The 16,952-nt window shown below is 31.2% G+C and overlaps 1 protein-coding gene across 1 annotated transcript; it reads right to left on the bottom strand.

Annotated features, from left to right (window-relative positions):
* Window positions 1–10,406: 10,406 nt before the first annotated feature.
* LOC111891683 (protein DSS1 HOMOLOG ON CHROMOSOME V) lies at window positions 10,407–11,435 on the bottom strand. The gene is made up of 3 exons (XM_023887753.2): window positions 11,290–11,435; window positions 11,014–11,131; window positions 10,407–10,687 (listed from the first exon to the last, which is right to left on the bottom strand). Exons 2-3 carry the CDS (start codon window positions 11,108–11,110, stop codon window positions 10,557–10,559), a joined length of 228 nt encoding a protein of 75 aa, XP_023743521.1. The 5' UTR covers window positions 11,111–11,131; window positions 11,290–11,435; the 3' UTR covers window positions 10,407–10,556.
* Window positions 11,436–16,952: the final 5,517 nt, after the last annotated feature.

Here is a 16,952-nt window from a genome sequence, read left to right as displayed (position 1 = left end):
AGGTTTGGATTTAAAAGAGCAGAGATTTTGGTTTTTCATTTTGTAATTGTCCGATAATGAAATCTGTAAATTACTCAAAGTTATCGTATTGGATTTGATACATAGTTATTTTGTGTTATATGAGTTCATTTGTATGTTGTTATCATTTAATTGCTTAGAAAATAACGACAACTGCATAAGATTTATGATTTTATACTGGTTGCAAAACGAATGCATCTGTTTGTGTTTCTGTTTTTGTTTTTTTTTTTTTAATAAAGACCGAGTACAAATAGAAAATATATTCATATGTTAATTTGTTTATTCATTTATTTGGTTGGGTTAGTCAAACTTCATGTTGACATCTCTGGTTTTGATGGAATGGGGTATAAAGTGGGATCAACTTCTAATGGAAAAAAAATATGTTGTTCATAAGAGATTCTTTGAAATTTAATACGATATATTTGTGGATATTATATTATTAGTTTTGAATTTTGTTGTAATAAAATAAAGTGTGACTTTGGACAAAACCATGTTGTGCAACTTCTATGTTTCGTAGTCCATTTTAAATATTAATTTTTTGGTGAATGGATAATGATTTCTTATAATACAGAATGAACTATTGTATGATAGGTATATCTAACTCGTTTAGGTTATTTATTGTGGGTTGTTATTATTATTTTTTAGTTTATTATTTTCTTAAACATTTCAATTTGTTTGGTTCTTTGGTAACATTGATACGAAACATAATAAAAGTTTTATAAAGACTTACGAAATGAATAATAAACTGTATCGTTGATTCTTTTTGCATGATGAAATTAATTCTTTAAAAACAATATTTATAGATTTTTAGGTCATAACATTATTATTTATAACTTGTTGGACTAGTGGTTTACAACTCAATAAAAAAAACAAAAATATCAATAAAATGGTCAAAATAGGAGAGGTTTTTTTTTTGATGGAATCATAAATTTTAGGACTCTATCACAACATAAGTCTCATTTCACAAAAAGAAATTTGCAAAAGAATTTGGCTTTACAAAATTATCGTATGAATGATCCCCACTAACAAAACAATTCATTTGCTATTTGTATCGCAAAATAATTTAAATCCATGAAATTGCTTTCTGCTGAAATTTAAATTCTTGTCTTGGTACACACAAATGTTAGTTATAGATTGGTTGGTTTTGTGTAGGATTGAAAATGAAAAAAGAAGAAGAATCTGTTATTATTGGATATGTTGTGATAAGATAAAGTCCATGTCAGGTGAAAAGTGAAAAAGAAGTAAAGTCAGAGGAGGATAGCTGGTGGATGAAAGACTTGAAGGGTAACGGAATAACTGATGATTCTAGGAGGATTAAAAAAAAGTAAATACAAAGCTGTAAATATATATACAAAAAAATGAAAATTGGCTTCTTTTAGTTATTCTTTTTTACGATCAGTATTGTTTTTTTACTTCGTCCTTTTCATCACTTTCGTTGCTTAACCGTCTCTGTTTTACAATAGCATCTATTGTGTAAAACTGTAAATTTATTATTGTGTGAAATACGATGTTGTTTTAGTAAAAGACAAGGTTTTCGTAATTCCAAAAAAGATGGTCTTGATGAGAACCTTTCTATTCTTGTCAATTCAGTGATTACTAACTGATTAGATTAGCCTTTTTTTAAGAATCTTGTGAAAGTTAATTATAGACCACGAATTCGATCCTAGTACTTTTAGGATTTATAAAGTTAGTTTTAAATAAAAATAAACTCACAGTAAAACAAAATTCATATTTCCTTTTTCAGTTTTCATGTTAAAGATGATAATGTCAAAATACAATGTTTTATTAAATAGGGCTACGTTATTAATACCCATTTTTGTATAACTGTACCCTTTGATAATTACAAGTTTGGTATAGATTTTTTAGTTTTAAATTTTATAAAACTTTTTTAGAATTCTAACCAATAAAAAATATATTCTCTTAACACACTAAAAATTTAAAAAAAACTTTTTCAGAATTCTAACCAATAAAAAACATATTTTCTTAACAAAGAATGTATCCAATGCATGTAATGCTTTAGTATTCAGAAAAAGTGACTGTATTACATTAAAAAAGGATATATACAGTAAAGTCCCAATATTTTCATCGATTTGACAAGAAAGTCCTAAACTTTATTTTTTTGACAGTAAAGTCCAAATTATCGGTAGTTTTTGACACTTTTACCCTTTTTCCCCGATTAGCCGGTAATTAGGACTTTTTTGTCAACAAAATAAAGTTTAGGACTTTCTTGTCAAATCGTCAATTAGGACTTTACTGTCAAAAAAATAAACTTTAGGACTTTTTTGTCAAATCGTTTAAAATATTAGGACTTTAGTGAATATATATATTTTTTTGTTAGAAATTTAATGGTATGATACTCTTTAAGCATAAGAGTTATTGAAACATTCTCTAATCAGTTAGATCCTATTGAAATCCTTTACGTTTGCTTCTTGTTAAATCGTTTTTTTAATCTCAACAAACCGACATTGAAAAAAATTGAGATAATCAAGAAAGAAAGAAAGAACCAGGGTTGTGTTGGCTTTTTGCAGTCTCAAAAATGGAGAAATAAGAAACCGAAAAAAACGAAATTGCCCTTCTTTTCCTTTTCCACATTCACACCCTTTTGACTAGGCATGTGTTGTTTGTGTTTGTATAAAGCTAGGGCAATTTCGTTTTTTTAGGTTTCTAATTTCTATATTTTTGAGACTACAAAAAGCCAACACAACCCTGGTTCTTTCTTTCTTTCTTGATTATCTCAATTTTTTTCAATGTCGATTCGTTGAGATTAAAAAAACGATTTAACAAGAAGCAAACGTAAAGGATTTCAATAGAATCTAGCTGATTAGAGAATGTTTCAATAACTCTTATGCTTAAAGAGTATCATACCATTAAATTTCTAACCAAAAAAATTATATATACACTAAAGTCCCGATATTTTCAACGATTTGACAAAAAAATCCTAAACTTTATTTTTTTTTACAGTAAAGTCCTAATTGACGATTTGACAAGAAAATCCTAAACTTTATTTTTTTTGGCAAAAAAATCCTAATTACTGGCTAACCGGGAAAAAAGGGTAAAAGTGTCAAAAACTGCCGGTAATTTGGACTTTACTGTCAAAAAAAATAAAATTTAGGACTTTCTTGTCAAATCGATGAAAATATTGAGACTTTACTGTATATATCCCCATTAAAAATTACACAACTCTAAATAGCGTCCTATTATTCGGCCCACCCTCCCCTCTACAAACCCTATATTCACGTGTTTTTTTGCATTGACGTTCCTTTTGCTTTTTCAAATATACTTTTTAATTTGCATCAGGGATCCTTTACTTTTAGAATTTGTCAAAATTAAAACTTTCTATTATTTTCTACTTTTTTCTTTTTATATTGTTTATTTTTATTTTATTACCGGAAAAACAGAAGAGAGTCCGAACAAAAGAGAGAGGAACGTCGCCATTAACCGCCATCGTCTTCCATTAACCACTGCCATCATCCCCTTAGTCGGACTACCTATTTCCTAGTTTTTGTCATCATAACGTAATGATTAAAAGCTAATTATTAAGAGGTAGTATTAAGTAGTGAGGGGTATGGATAAATGAAGCCTATTAAATAATGAAGATCATCCACAGTTGCTCATGATTAACAGGCCCGATGCGCGAGGGGGGGGGGGGGGGGGGGGTGGGGGAGCTGTACAGGGCCCCGAAAAAAATAAGGCCTTAGTTTTAATTAAATTATATATTTAATAACTAAATATATATGAATTTATTCAAAATATTCCGTAGAGTTTGAATAGCCCAATAATGCGTGTCTTTCATCCAAAAGCATTGTACGTTCAATCTTTTTGCATAACATTTTGATGTTTTAAATTCAAGTTACACATTTGATCATTTTTTTCATAGCATTTTGATGTTTTAAATTCAAGTTACACATTTGACCATTTCTTTATGCTATATATATTTCATGATCAACCTTTCCTTTTTCATAGCATTTTGATGTTCATTTGACCATTTCTTTATGCTATATATTTTATAATCACCTCCTCCTTCCAATATGTTTAACAAATCAGTTTTTAAAAGTTACATAATTAGCCCCTGAACTTTTTATAAAATTCCATATGTTCCTTTTTAATTAATTTATTTACTTTTAAGTTTTCCGTAACAATAATTCACCATCTTAAATTTGTTTTTCTTATATATTAAAAAAATCGTATTTAAGGCCCCATTTTTCTTCTTAGCATAAGGCCCGTAAAATCATAGAGCCGACTCTAATGATTAACTAATACTCAATGAATATGGAAAAATAATAATATAAACAAACTTAGACCACATAATTCTCAAGAACAATCTTCGTTTTCTTCGAAAAATTATAATATATAATTTTCTGCAAATGAAGTTTATTTATCAACTCATAATCAAAACATAAACCTAGCAACTCTATTAACATGGGACCATAATTTAAAAAGGAAACTAATAATTGGGAAATAACTCAAATAAACCCTAGGGAAAAAAAATCATAATTCGCAATAAAAAATGAAACCCACAAAAAGATCAAGTGGATCATCTACGAGTGTGATTTCTTCCCCTTGGAAATAGTCACAATAACCTGATTCAAGCAATCAATAGCATAGTAGGATTGGTCGATCAATGTTACTATGATTCAAAACAACGTGGTGGATTGATTTTACTACCAACTTATTCAACCTATCGTCATATCAGTTCCATATTAGTTTTTTTTTCTCTCTCTTTCATATTTTTCAACTCACAACACATAAATTCTGTATTTTCCAACTCATTCAATTCACTTAATTTTTAATTTTAAATTAAACACAAACTAATAAAAATTACACAAAACTAATTTACAAAATATTAAAAATATACAAACTAATTTAAAATCATACAAAATTATTTTGGTACAAGTCATAAGCAAGAAGTACAAGTATTCAATACACAAAGTTAAAATTACTTGAGTAGCTTACATAAAAGAACTCAATTACATCCTCCCTAAGGTTGTGCGATATGGAGTAATGGTGGCTACGCGTGGGGCTTACATGGCAAGGTCACCTACGCGTGAACACTGCCTCAGGTGCGCATAGGTGCCTTGTGGCGTGGTACGTATCACGGACGAAGAAACGAATAAAAACGAGAGAGAGTGTAAACGGCTATTTGACGGTTTGGAGTTTACCAGAAAATTTTTTTTAATTTAAATAACATCTTGTATATATATATATATATATATATATATATATATATATATATATATATATATATATATATATATATATATTACACTTCACTCTTCGTTTTACACTTCTAAATCCAAAAAATACTCCTACTTTCTTTTACTTTTCTTCAAAAAAAAAAAAAATGGATCCCAACCAAAATACTCCACCCACTCCAAACACCCAAAACACTCCAAGTGATTATCAAAACATATATGCATTTGTTGAATTCTCCAATCCAACAACACCCTTTATTCACTAACCTTCCATACAACCCACAATTCTTCCAACAACAACGACCACAAAAACAATTCACTCAACCTCAATTCATTCCCTAATTCCAAGGTTTTCAACAACAAAGCTTCTCCACAATTCCAAACACAATTATTTCAAGTTCCATTATCTCAATCCCAAACCGTGAACCTCGACAACTACAATGAACTTGTCCAAGAAACACCACAATCATCTCGACGAAGGCAACCAAAAGGAAAAGGGAAAAAGAAAGCAACAACTTGGAACGAAGAAGAGTAATAAGCTTTAGCAAAAGCTTAGATTTTCATATCCTGTGGCTCGAAAAGAGGAAACGCGCAAACTGAAGAAAGTTTTTGGAATCGTATTTTGGATCACTTTCACGCGCTACTTGGAAGGAAAATGGATCGGTCGTACGACGCGGTCAATGTTTTTTATCTAATGTGTTTTAATGTGTGTTTTATTTGAATTATTATTCTTTAATTTAATCTAATAATGTCAAAAATAATGATGTGAAGTGGTAACCATTTCCAAGGATTAGTGGGTTGGTGGTGGAGATGATATGGCTATGAGGTGGCATCATTTTTTCGGTAGGTTGGGTGTGACCATACCCCTTAGCCTAAGGGAGTTGGTAAAAACACATAATTGGTTTAGGGTGATGAGAGGAGTTTTAGAGTTTTTATGAAAATAAAAAGCTCCCCAATAACATTTAGGATTTTCTTTAGGGTGGTGAAATAGACACTCCACTCTAACCTAATTCATCCTAGTTTATAAGCTATTATCATTTGACTAACTTTTTATTTAACTTTATTATATAATCATTACACTAACTTTGTTATTTAATTATTAGATAATGATTATTTAAATTCTTTTTAAACTTGATGTAATCCACACCACCCAAGTATATCATATGTGATAGAAATGGCGTATGGGCATCTTACCAAGATGTGATTTGCATCTTCCAAACCACCAATACAAGAGTTGCAGGAATACGTGTCTACATTAACGTCTCTGTGGGATAGAGCCATGGCTAAGGGTATCTTACCCATAGCTGCCCGCCAAATGAAAGTGGTTACTTTTATTGGAATGATCTTACTCCAATCGATTTGAAGAGGGTTAATAATGAGTGATGGTTTCTTCTCAATCTTTTTTCTCAAGACATCCACCTTGAATTTCCCATCGGTATGCAAGCGATTTGGTCTTCATCCGATTTAGGAGATGTGAGAGAAAACATATATATTAAATAATATTAAATGATGACAGGGGAGAGAAAATAGTTAAAGATGTGAGAGAAAATATAAATTATTAATTAATTAGTCTTGAAATTTGAAAAAGAACTGAAGTTTAGTAGATTTATAGACCGGAGTTTATCAGGCTTAAGTGTATAAATAAATAACAGGCTTAAGTGTATAAATAAATAACATTTTCTGTATAGACACCAAGCTATACACCACACCAATCTAACCTCTAATCATAGCCTATTTTGAACATAGACCCCTTTTAAAAAAAGTTCAATATTGAAAATTGTGCACTCCCATTTACTCATGCATCCTTTTTGTTCGTTTTTTTTTTCTTTTATGATTTCTTTGATTTTTTTTTTAAATTTTTTAAGATAGACGCCTTATTTTCTCTTTTATATTTTAAGATAGACTCCTCATTTTTATTTATTATTTTTTATGATTTTTTACCTAAAGAAAAAAATAAAATAACTTACAGGTTTATTTTTTCCTTTTTTTTCTTTTATGATTTCTTTGTTAAACCATGCGTACTAAATTTTAACTTTTATATCCAAAAACTAAACATATATAAAATTTATTATCATTATAATTTTAAGGTTTGAAACCGTATAAAAATTTAATCACAATTATGTGAAATTAAATTGTTTATATCTTTTTACTTTTGTATAAGTACGGCTTTTATTTGGGGGATATATACAGTAAAATCCCAATATTTTCATCGATTTGACAAGAAAGTCCTAAATTTTATTTTTTTAAACAGTAAAATCCAAATTACCGGCAGTTTTTGACACTTTTACCCTTTTTTCCCGGTTAGCCGGTAATTTGGACTTTTTTGTCAACAAAATAAAGTTTAGGACTTTCTTGTCAAATCGTCAATTAGGACTTTACTGTCAAAAAAATAAAGTTTAGGACTTTTTTGTCAAATCGTTGAAAATATTGGGACTTTAGTGAATATATATATTTTTTTGTTAGAAATTTAATGGTATGATACTCTTTAAGCATAAGAGTTATTGAAACCTTCTCTAATCAGCTAGATCCTATTGAAATCCTTTACGTTTGCTTCTTGATAAATCGTTTTTTTAATCTCAACAAACAGACATTGAAAAAAATTCAGATAATCAAGAAAGAAAGAAAGAACCAGGGTTGTGTTGGCTTTTTGCAGTCTCAAAAATGGAGAAATTAGAAACCTAAAAAAACGAAATTGCCCTGGCTTTATACAAACACAAATAACACATGTCTAGTCAAAAGGGTGTGAATGTGGAGAAAGGAAAGAATGGCAATTTCGTTTTTTTTTTTGGTTTCTTATTTCTCCATTTTTGAAGTTGCAAAAAGTCAACACTACCCTGGTTCTTTCTTTCTTTCTTGATTATCTCAATTTTTTTCAATGTCGGTTTCTTGAGATTAAAAAAACGATTTAACAAGAAGCAAAACGTTAAGGATTTCAATACGATCTAGCAGATTAGTGAAGGTTTCAATAACTCTTATGCTTAAAGAGTATCATACCATTAAATTTCTAACCAAAAAAGTTATATATACACTAAAGTCCCAATATTTTCAACGATTTGACAAAAAAGTCCTAAACTTTATTTTTTTGACAGTAAAGTCCTAATTGACGATTTGACAAGAAAGTCCTAAACTTTATTTTGTTGACAAAAAAGTCCTAATTACCGGCTAACCGGGAAAAAAGGGTAAAAGTGTCAAAAACTGCCGGTAATTTGGACTTTACTGTCAAAAAAATAAAGTTTAAGACTTTCTTGTCAAATCGATGAAAATATTGGGACTTTACTGTATATATCCCTTTATTTGGTATCTAAAACCATTGCATAATCTTTTTATTTTTGCATAATTGCCATTTTAAAAAAAAATTGAATTTAATAACCGTTCAATGTTTTTTAATAGTAATATAAAAAATAATATTAATATAATTAATATATGGGAAAATGACTTATTAAGGTAATTAACTTTTCGGTATTTTCACATCTGGGTAACTATTTTTTTTTGTATACATCTAGGTAACAAACTTGTTGGAAATGTTCACATATGACCATTATGACCTGCTATAGTATGTTAACTCCTAAATATGAATGCTTTCAACAAGTTCATTAACTAAATGTGTAAAAAAAAAAATAGTAACTCAAATATGAACAAAACAAAAAGTAAAAGTAAATTACACGAATGGTCCCTGTGGGTTGGGGAAATTTGTGTTTTTGTTCCCTAACTTATTTTTTTAACTTGGATGGTCCCTACTGTTTAATTTTGTTGCGCATTTGGTCCCTATATTACCTAAAAGGTCTATTGTGCCCTTATTAATTTATTTTTTAATTAATTTTCTTATTTATGTATTTATTTTTTTTACATATTTAAAAAAATTAATAGACCCCACATATTTGTATCTTGATCCATACTGTTTATTTTTTAATTAATTTATTTTTTTAACTCGGATGATCCCTACTGTTTAATTTTGTTACGAACTTGGTTTCTGTCTTACCTAAAAAGACTATTGTGCACTTATTAATTTTGTTACGTCTTCATCATCCTTCTTAAGTTCTTTTTTCGGTCCACCACAACCCACTAAAGATGAAAAGACAGTAGGTTATTGTGTTGGTTCGCCAAAGTTGAAGTACCAAAAAAAAAATAGTGAAGACGTCGATGTTACTAAAGATGGAAAAAAATAGAAGTTGTGGAGGATGAGAGATATGATGGTTATCGGTAAGACCCAAATTAAATTTAATATGGTTTTAGGTTTACGGTGAAAAGATACAGATATGTGGGGTCTATTAATTTTTTTAAATATATATAAAAAATAAATATATAAATAAGAAAATTAATTAAAAAATAAATTAATAAGGGCACAATAGTATTTTTAGGTAAGATAATGATCAAACACATAACAAAAATAAACAATAAGGACCATCCAAATTAAATTTCTCAAATGTGGTTTGAGGTTTATGGTGAGGAGATACGGATATGTGGGGTCTATTAGTTTTTTTTAAATATATAAAAAATAAATACATAAATAAGAAAATTAATTAAAAAAATAAATTAATAAGGGTAAAATAGTCATTTTAGGTAAGACATGGACAAAACGCGTAACAAAATAAACAGTAGGGACTATCCGAGTTAAAAAAAAAATAAGTTAGGGACCAAAAACACAAATTCCCCCAAACCAAAGGGACCATTCGTGTAATTTACTTTTATTTTTTGTTTTGTTTATATTTAGGTAACTATTTTTTTTATACATCTAACGAACTTCTTAAAAGCATTCACATCTAGGATTTAACCTGCTATAGCAGGTCATAATAGTCATATGTGAAGACACTTCCAATAAGTTTGTTACCAAAATATGTACAGAAAAAAGATAGTTATCCAGATGTGAACATAACGAAAAGTTAATTACCTTAATAAGTCATTGTCCCTCCTAAAATCACTTTTGTCTTAAAAAAAGGTAAACCAAACACATCCTAAATATATTGAGAAATATAATAAACAGATAGAAGCAATAACCTGTCGTAAATTTCAAAGTGATTCTAGTAAAGTTTTTCAAGGATTTTTTAAAGAATTTCAAAGTGATTACTAGCTGTTCCTCAAAACAATTGATTTTGATTATAAAGAAATCAAAATCAACATTTTCAATAATCATATAACTGACTATCAAACACTCCTATGAACAAAATCAAAAGAACAACAATGTTTCTATCACCCACATATACAAACACAATCAACATTTCAAAAGAATTTCAAATTCTTCATTTGGTTAAAGCAACAATTTTAAAATAAAATGTGCATAAGATTCACAACTCAAGATTTTATACCAGAAAAACAATCACACCTGAATCTGCAAATGGAATTACATATTCACTTCTTCTCGTTGTTGCTTTCCAGTTCCCTCCTCAGCTGTAGAGAGAAGTCATCATTCACATCATCATCATCCCAATCATCTTCCCATTGTTGAGTTACTTCATTTCCTTCTTCCTTTACATCCCACTCTGTAACAACATACATATGATTTAGATCAAAAGAAAAACTCACCATAACTCCTTCAACTTTCAGATAAATCGTTTCGTTTTCAATTCACTGTAGCTTACAAAATGATTAAAATCAAAGCTTGATAGACATATGGAGTTTACGGATATCTAATTTTAGAGTTTTTTGTGGAATTGATCTCTGTTGTCAGAATAACTAATCCAAGAAATAAAAACATCCATAGTCAAGCTACATGTATGTATCTTTTAACTACTTTTGCATAAAGAACAACAATGAAATTGTACGAGAAGTAGAAAACTTGTTGTACAAGTTAGGAATGATAGTTTACCTTGATCGATTGCAAACTCTTCAAACTCATCGTCATCTTCAAACAGATCAATCTTAGCTTCTTCATTAGCAGCCTTGGGTTGTTCATTTGTTGCCATTCTTCCTCCACTTACGAACACCTGTTGGTAATGACAAAAGGCAGTGGGGACAAACACGAGTGAGATTCAAGAAAAAAATCCCTAAATTTCTGGCCCTAATTTATGTTAATACAGTGTATTTGATCGAAGAATCATAATATGGACGTTGAAGAACAAGAAAAAGGAGCTAATTAACTTACGATGATCCAAAAGATGTTCCGATTTGTGAAAGATTGATTTGATTAGCAGAGAGTCCTGAATTACGAAGCAAAGAACCTAGGGTTCCTTTATATGTAAAACTGACCAGCAAGTTTAAGCCTATTGTCTTACACGACCCTTATCTTTTATTGGGTTACGTCAAAGGCCCTCAAGAAACATGAAATGTTGAAACGAACCCTATTCTTTTTACAAATTCATCCTTGCCGTCAATTATAAATAAAAAAACACAATGTAAAATTATGTAGAGGAGTGCCAAAAAGTAGATACCAGGTTTCGGAGCATATACAATTCATATTTAGCCTCTAATCAAATAATTCATATGTATTTACTTATACGGTTGATAGTAAAAGTTGAAACATTAATTATCTTTATATATATTAAAATTAGGGGTGTCCATGGGTCGGTTTGGGTCGGTTTTGGACTCAAACCCAATCCAACCCATAAATGGTCGGTTTCTGGTTTTTAGAATCCAATAGGATCGGTTTCTGGTCGGTTCGGTTTCTTGGGTTCTGAGGTCGGTTTGGGCGGTTTTTCGGTTTCTTGGGTTCAATCCATACACTCACGGGTTCTGGGTTTAAGGTTTTAACCCATTTTCCATAAATAAAGCAACAAGTTAGATACTTCAAAAAATAACAAATTGAAGTTAAGTACTTCAAAAAACATGAGTCTTACAACAAATAGTCAATTAAAACTTACAACTAAAGCCCGAAATAGTCTATTACAACTAAAACACAATCAAGTATGGGTGGTTTCTCGGGTTGGATGGGTCAGTTTCTTGGGGCGGTTTGTCAGTTTTAAGTATGGGTCGGTTTCTTGGGTTGGATGGATCGGTTTCTGGTTACAAACCGAACCCGAACCCGATTTTTCGGTTTCTAAAAATATCAAACCCAAACCGTCGGTTTTGCTTCGATTTCGGTTTTTTCGGTTTCGGTTTTGTCGGTTTCTCGGTTTTTTGGTTTAGGTTTGCTCACCCCTAATTAAAATTGAAACCTAATTACATCACTTAAAATAATCTGGCCCCTTCAATGTTTTTCATTGATTATTTTAAACCATTGGATCAATTTCGTTGATGTCATCGTAACAAAAGAGAACTACAAACACGCATTTGTTACCGTCTATAACCATTTTTCCGCTAAAATAGGGATTGCTCTCTTCCTCTTTCTCTCTCTGATGAAGATAATATCAAGAGCCGATGATCTCTCCAATTTCTATCTATGTTCTTCCTCCTCAATAGCCGATGGTCTCTCCAATTTCTATCCATGTTCTTCTCTATCAATGCATCTCCTGCATCGTGTTTGTCACCAACAACTTGAAATTGAGATTCACTACCACAGATTATTTCCATTGCGCTTTTCTTCTTCTAAAGGTATTTGAATTTTTATGAATCTGCAACTCGTTTTCCATTTTGATTATTCTAGCGAGAATTTTGATTTGAATCACTCTTATTTGGGTTTTAGGTTTATATTATGCGTATCCGATTTATGTTTCTATCTATGGTTTTTTAGTAATCAAATCGAAATGGTATTGATTCTTTTGGATTTGACTGCGATTAACGAAATCAAACAAGCTGTTGGATGTGAAGTAAGGTGTAAACAAAGATTCGAAGACAGTCCTCTTGGGTGAAAATTCTAAAAAAAGTACCATTTCGATTGACAAAATGGTTAAAATTCTTAAAAAAAGTTAATTTGAAGATTGTTAAATAACTTGTATCATTTCAGATATTAACCATTTAGTATAGAGCTCCAGAAGTCCTTTTGGGTGCTACTCATTATTCAACAGATGTTGACATGTGGTCTGTTGGTTGCATATTTGGTACTCATTCTTTCTAAATTAATTGAGTCCGTTGTGTATTAAGTCAAAAAAAACACTAATGTGTTCTTCAAATTTGAAGACAACAATAGTCAGAACACAGCCGATGGCATTCTTACCACCTACACATACTATGATTATATTTCTGGATTCATCCATCATTGCAATCTTACTGATTTAGAGGTACTAATTTTGATTTCTACTACCAAACTTTCTTATAATCCATTAACATTTAGGATCTTTACCCTAATTAAAAAAAAATTGTTTGGAATCATATTGATTAGTTCTGTTTTGCAGCATGATACAATTATATTACAGCTATTTTTAAAAGTATATACACATTAAATCATCATACTTTGCAAATTTGCAATAGGATCCCAATATTTGACTTTACCGGTTAGATTTTGGCTAAAAAGTTACTTCTTCATCCCTTAATCTTTGGCTTAAGCCACTGAGTTTGTTATTCCACAAACAAGATTTTATAACAATAATTTTTTTAATTGTTCGTAACAAACTATGTTGACCAAGTCTATTATTGTCATTTTGTTTTAAGTTTAAATAACAAACTATGTTGACCAAGTCTATTATTGTAAATTTGTTTTAAGTTTAAAGGTAATCTTCTTAATATTTGGCTTAAGCCACTGAGTTTGTTATTCCACAAACAAGATTTTATAACAATAAATCTCTAAATATTATTAAAAGAGAAACCTTACAATCTGAGCCGTTGATTGTGTTTTTTTTATAAGTTTTACACCCTTAGATCAATTTGCTTACGTCACCTTGATCAAACAAGAAGTCAACCCTTTATATTAGGAAATTAAATGTAGGAATTGAATGAAAATGATACTTGAATTCTTTCCAAACTTACAACTACAAAATTGGTTCCTTATTAATGTAAACCTTAAATTTAGGCTGTATTTCCATTCATAATTACTTTCCAAATATATTATATGTTGAAATCTCGGAAACTATTAATTTTAAATTTCAAAAGTTTCGGATATTATTATGAACCAATACACTTTGAAGCTTAATATCTTCTATTTTAAGTTTAAATGGGATTTCAATTGATTACCTGCTAATTTTCATCATATTGACTTGTATATATATTTCAAACCTTTTTAATAATCGATTTACACAAACATTATTGTTAGGATCAGTATAGTGTTGCGTCTATTGGGCTCGTTAGCTAGTCCAATGTTTATCTCCGGTATGGGCCTGTCCATCCGTGAGTTTTGTAAGGTTTAGTATAAATTGATGCTTGCATGCATCCTAGAACAAGATGATCAGAAAGGATTAGAAACGATTAGAGAAGTTTTGTTCAGCATATTCATCGTTCTTATTTTGTAACCCTAGAATCCTCTACAGTGGAAGTTCTTAGTCGAGCTCTACTGAGGATCGAGTAATCTAATCATTCGACACATTCTGATTCATACTTGTGTTTCGTTTTTACTATCTTTACGTTCATTACTTACCTGTTACAAAGATCTAATCGATCAAAGAGTTATTTTATAACTCATCAATTGGTATCAGAGCAGGAGGCTGTGTAATTCATACACATCTTTTCTGTGAAAGAGTTTGCGATTAGGGTTATTCCGCATTAACTAATATTTATTGAGCCGTCATTCCATAATTGACGTAACTCAGCATTTATTTGTTTTGCCCTAATATTACATATTACAAGTCTGATCTTTCAAACAGGCTAAACGATTAAGCATGGACGAGTCACAATCTAATCCCATCAACATCTCAAACAACATTGGATCAACGACGAAGATTCCTATTCTTTACACCCAGGATTACGAAGTCTGGGCGCATCATTTTGAAGATTATGTCATCAGATCTGAAGACAATGGATACCTTATTTGGGAAGCAATCGTTTCTGGACCATTTGCTCACTCAGGAACATCAAAAATCATTAAAACTCAGAAAGAGTATAATGATCTGTTAAAGGACGTAAAGGATGTTGCTCAAGACGAAAAGGAAAAGTTTCAGTGCAACATTAAAGCATTGAGGCTGATTCGATTCGCTCTTCAATCAGATACATTCAGGCTGGTGAGTTCATGCAGCACCGCTAAAGAAATCTGGGATAGGCTGCGAGAGCTATATTCCACAGATGAAGATTTGGAGCATTCTATTCAGACCTTGCTTTTGTCTGAGTTTGGTGAATTTAAATAGAATTCTGATGAAACTGTTACTCAGACGTTTGATCGCTTCAATCATCTTCTCAGCAAGATGATCAAACACGATATAGAAAGGAAGCTGATTGAACAAAAAGTAACCTTTTTGAATGGCCTTAGATCCGAGTGGAGAGCGGTTGTGTCCACTGTTAAAGCTCATGAGCAATTTAAATCTTATTCATTGGCAAAGCTGGTGGGGATTCTGAAATCCCAAGAAAAGATTATCTTGCAAGAGAAAAATGTGGTCTCAAGTTTGGGGTCCTTGGCACTCCTGTCTAAAAGCAAAAGTGTGGTAGAAGATGAAGATCTCAACTTAGAAGACTATGATCTTACTTCTGAAGACTATGCAATGATGGTGTCGAATCCAAAGAGGTTCATTAAGAAAAGGTTCCCTACCAATAAGAACCGAAATTGGCAGGGAAGCTACAGTTCTGAAAAGGTTAAGGAGGAACCGAAGACAGAAGAGCGAAAGAAAGAGGTGAAAGTTGAAGGAGATTCTGGTGTGAACTGCTACTATTATGGAGGAAAGAACCACTATGCCAAAGACTGTGTCCTAAAGAAAATGGCTGAGAAGGATGAGGAAAAAGATGAAGAGGCTGTGTTGATGAAAAAGTTGGAAGAGATCAAGAGAAAGAAAGTTGCTACTAACCCTTCGATGAATGCTTTAATTGTGCAGGGTTCGGCAGCGGATGATGAGTTCGGTGGCATGCAGGTCTGGTCAACCGACTTAGAGGATGATGAAGTCAGGAAGCCATCTCATGGAAAGTCGTATGTTGCAAGAGGTGATGAAAGCAGTGGGAAGTGTTTGATGGTGACAGACGTATCTCAAATGAGGGGATACAATACAGACGGTGGGAAAAAGGACACCAATGAGCGAGAGGACTTATGCTTCACAGCAAAACCTCTCAATGTGCAGATCAATGAGCTTGATGAATTGATCAAGAAGGTACAATCCGTTTTTGTTTCATTCGAAGTCCCACAAAATTCATATGAAAAAGAATTAAAAAGCTTAAATTCAAGAATCTCAAATCTAGATAGCAGTTTAACTCAAACACGGGTCACCAATTCTAACCTAATTGACCAAATAAGCAGGGTGTCATCCAAGAGTGAGGAACAGAGGATGTGGATAGAGCTGAAGGAGTCGGAGCTGATTAAATCTAAGGACGAAAACATTTATTTACAAAGAGACAATTTAAAACTTCTGAAACAGAGAAATGTTTTTTGTTTAATTGCTAAACGTCTTTATGCTAACATCACTCAACTTCATCTGAACTGTGAAATAGGGCAGAAAATTCATCGCATGATTTTGCCCTTCCTTGAGTTTAAGGAGGATGAAATCGATGCTGAAGCATATAATTGCGAAAGTGTAGTTTTGTCTGATGATGTGAATCCGACTTATATGTATGGTCTGGACAAAATCGAATCTTTTATAAAGTCCAAGGACCATAAGGACATGCTGAAAAACCTTTTGGATGAAAACGATAAACTGAAACTAAGGACCGAAACCATACAAAAATTTGACTCATTGAATGCCAACTTGAGCTCAGAAAATAAAATTGATGTTGAAAACGTATCTGAGCTTAATGAGGATGATGATATGAGCGTAATTTCTATAGAGGATGAAGTTGACTGTTCTGAGTTTGTCAAGAGCAAACCCG

This window comes from Lactuca sativa, chromosome 4 (assembly GCF_002870075.4).
Source record: "Lactuca sativa cultivar Salinas chromosome 4, Lsat_Salinas_v11, whole genome shotgun sequence".
NCBI lineage: Eukaryota > Viridiplantae > Streptophyta > Magnoliopsida > Asterales > Asteraceae > Lactuca > Lactuca sativa.
This window is presented reverse-complemented; position numbering and strand designations above follow the sequence as displayed.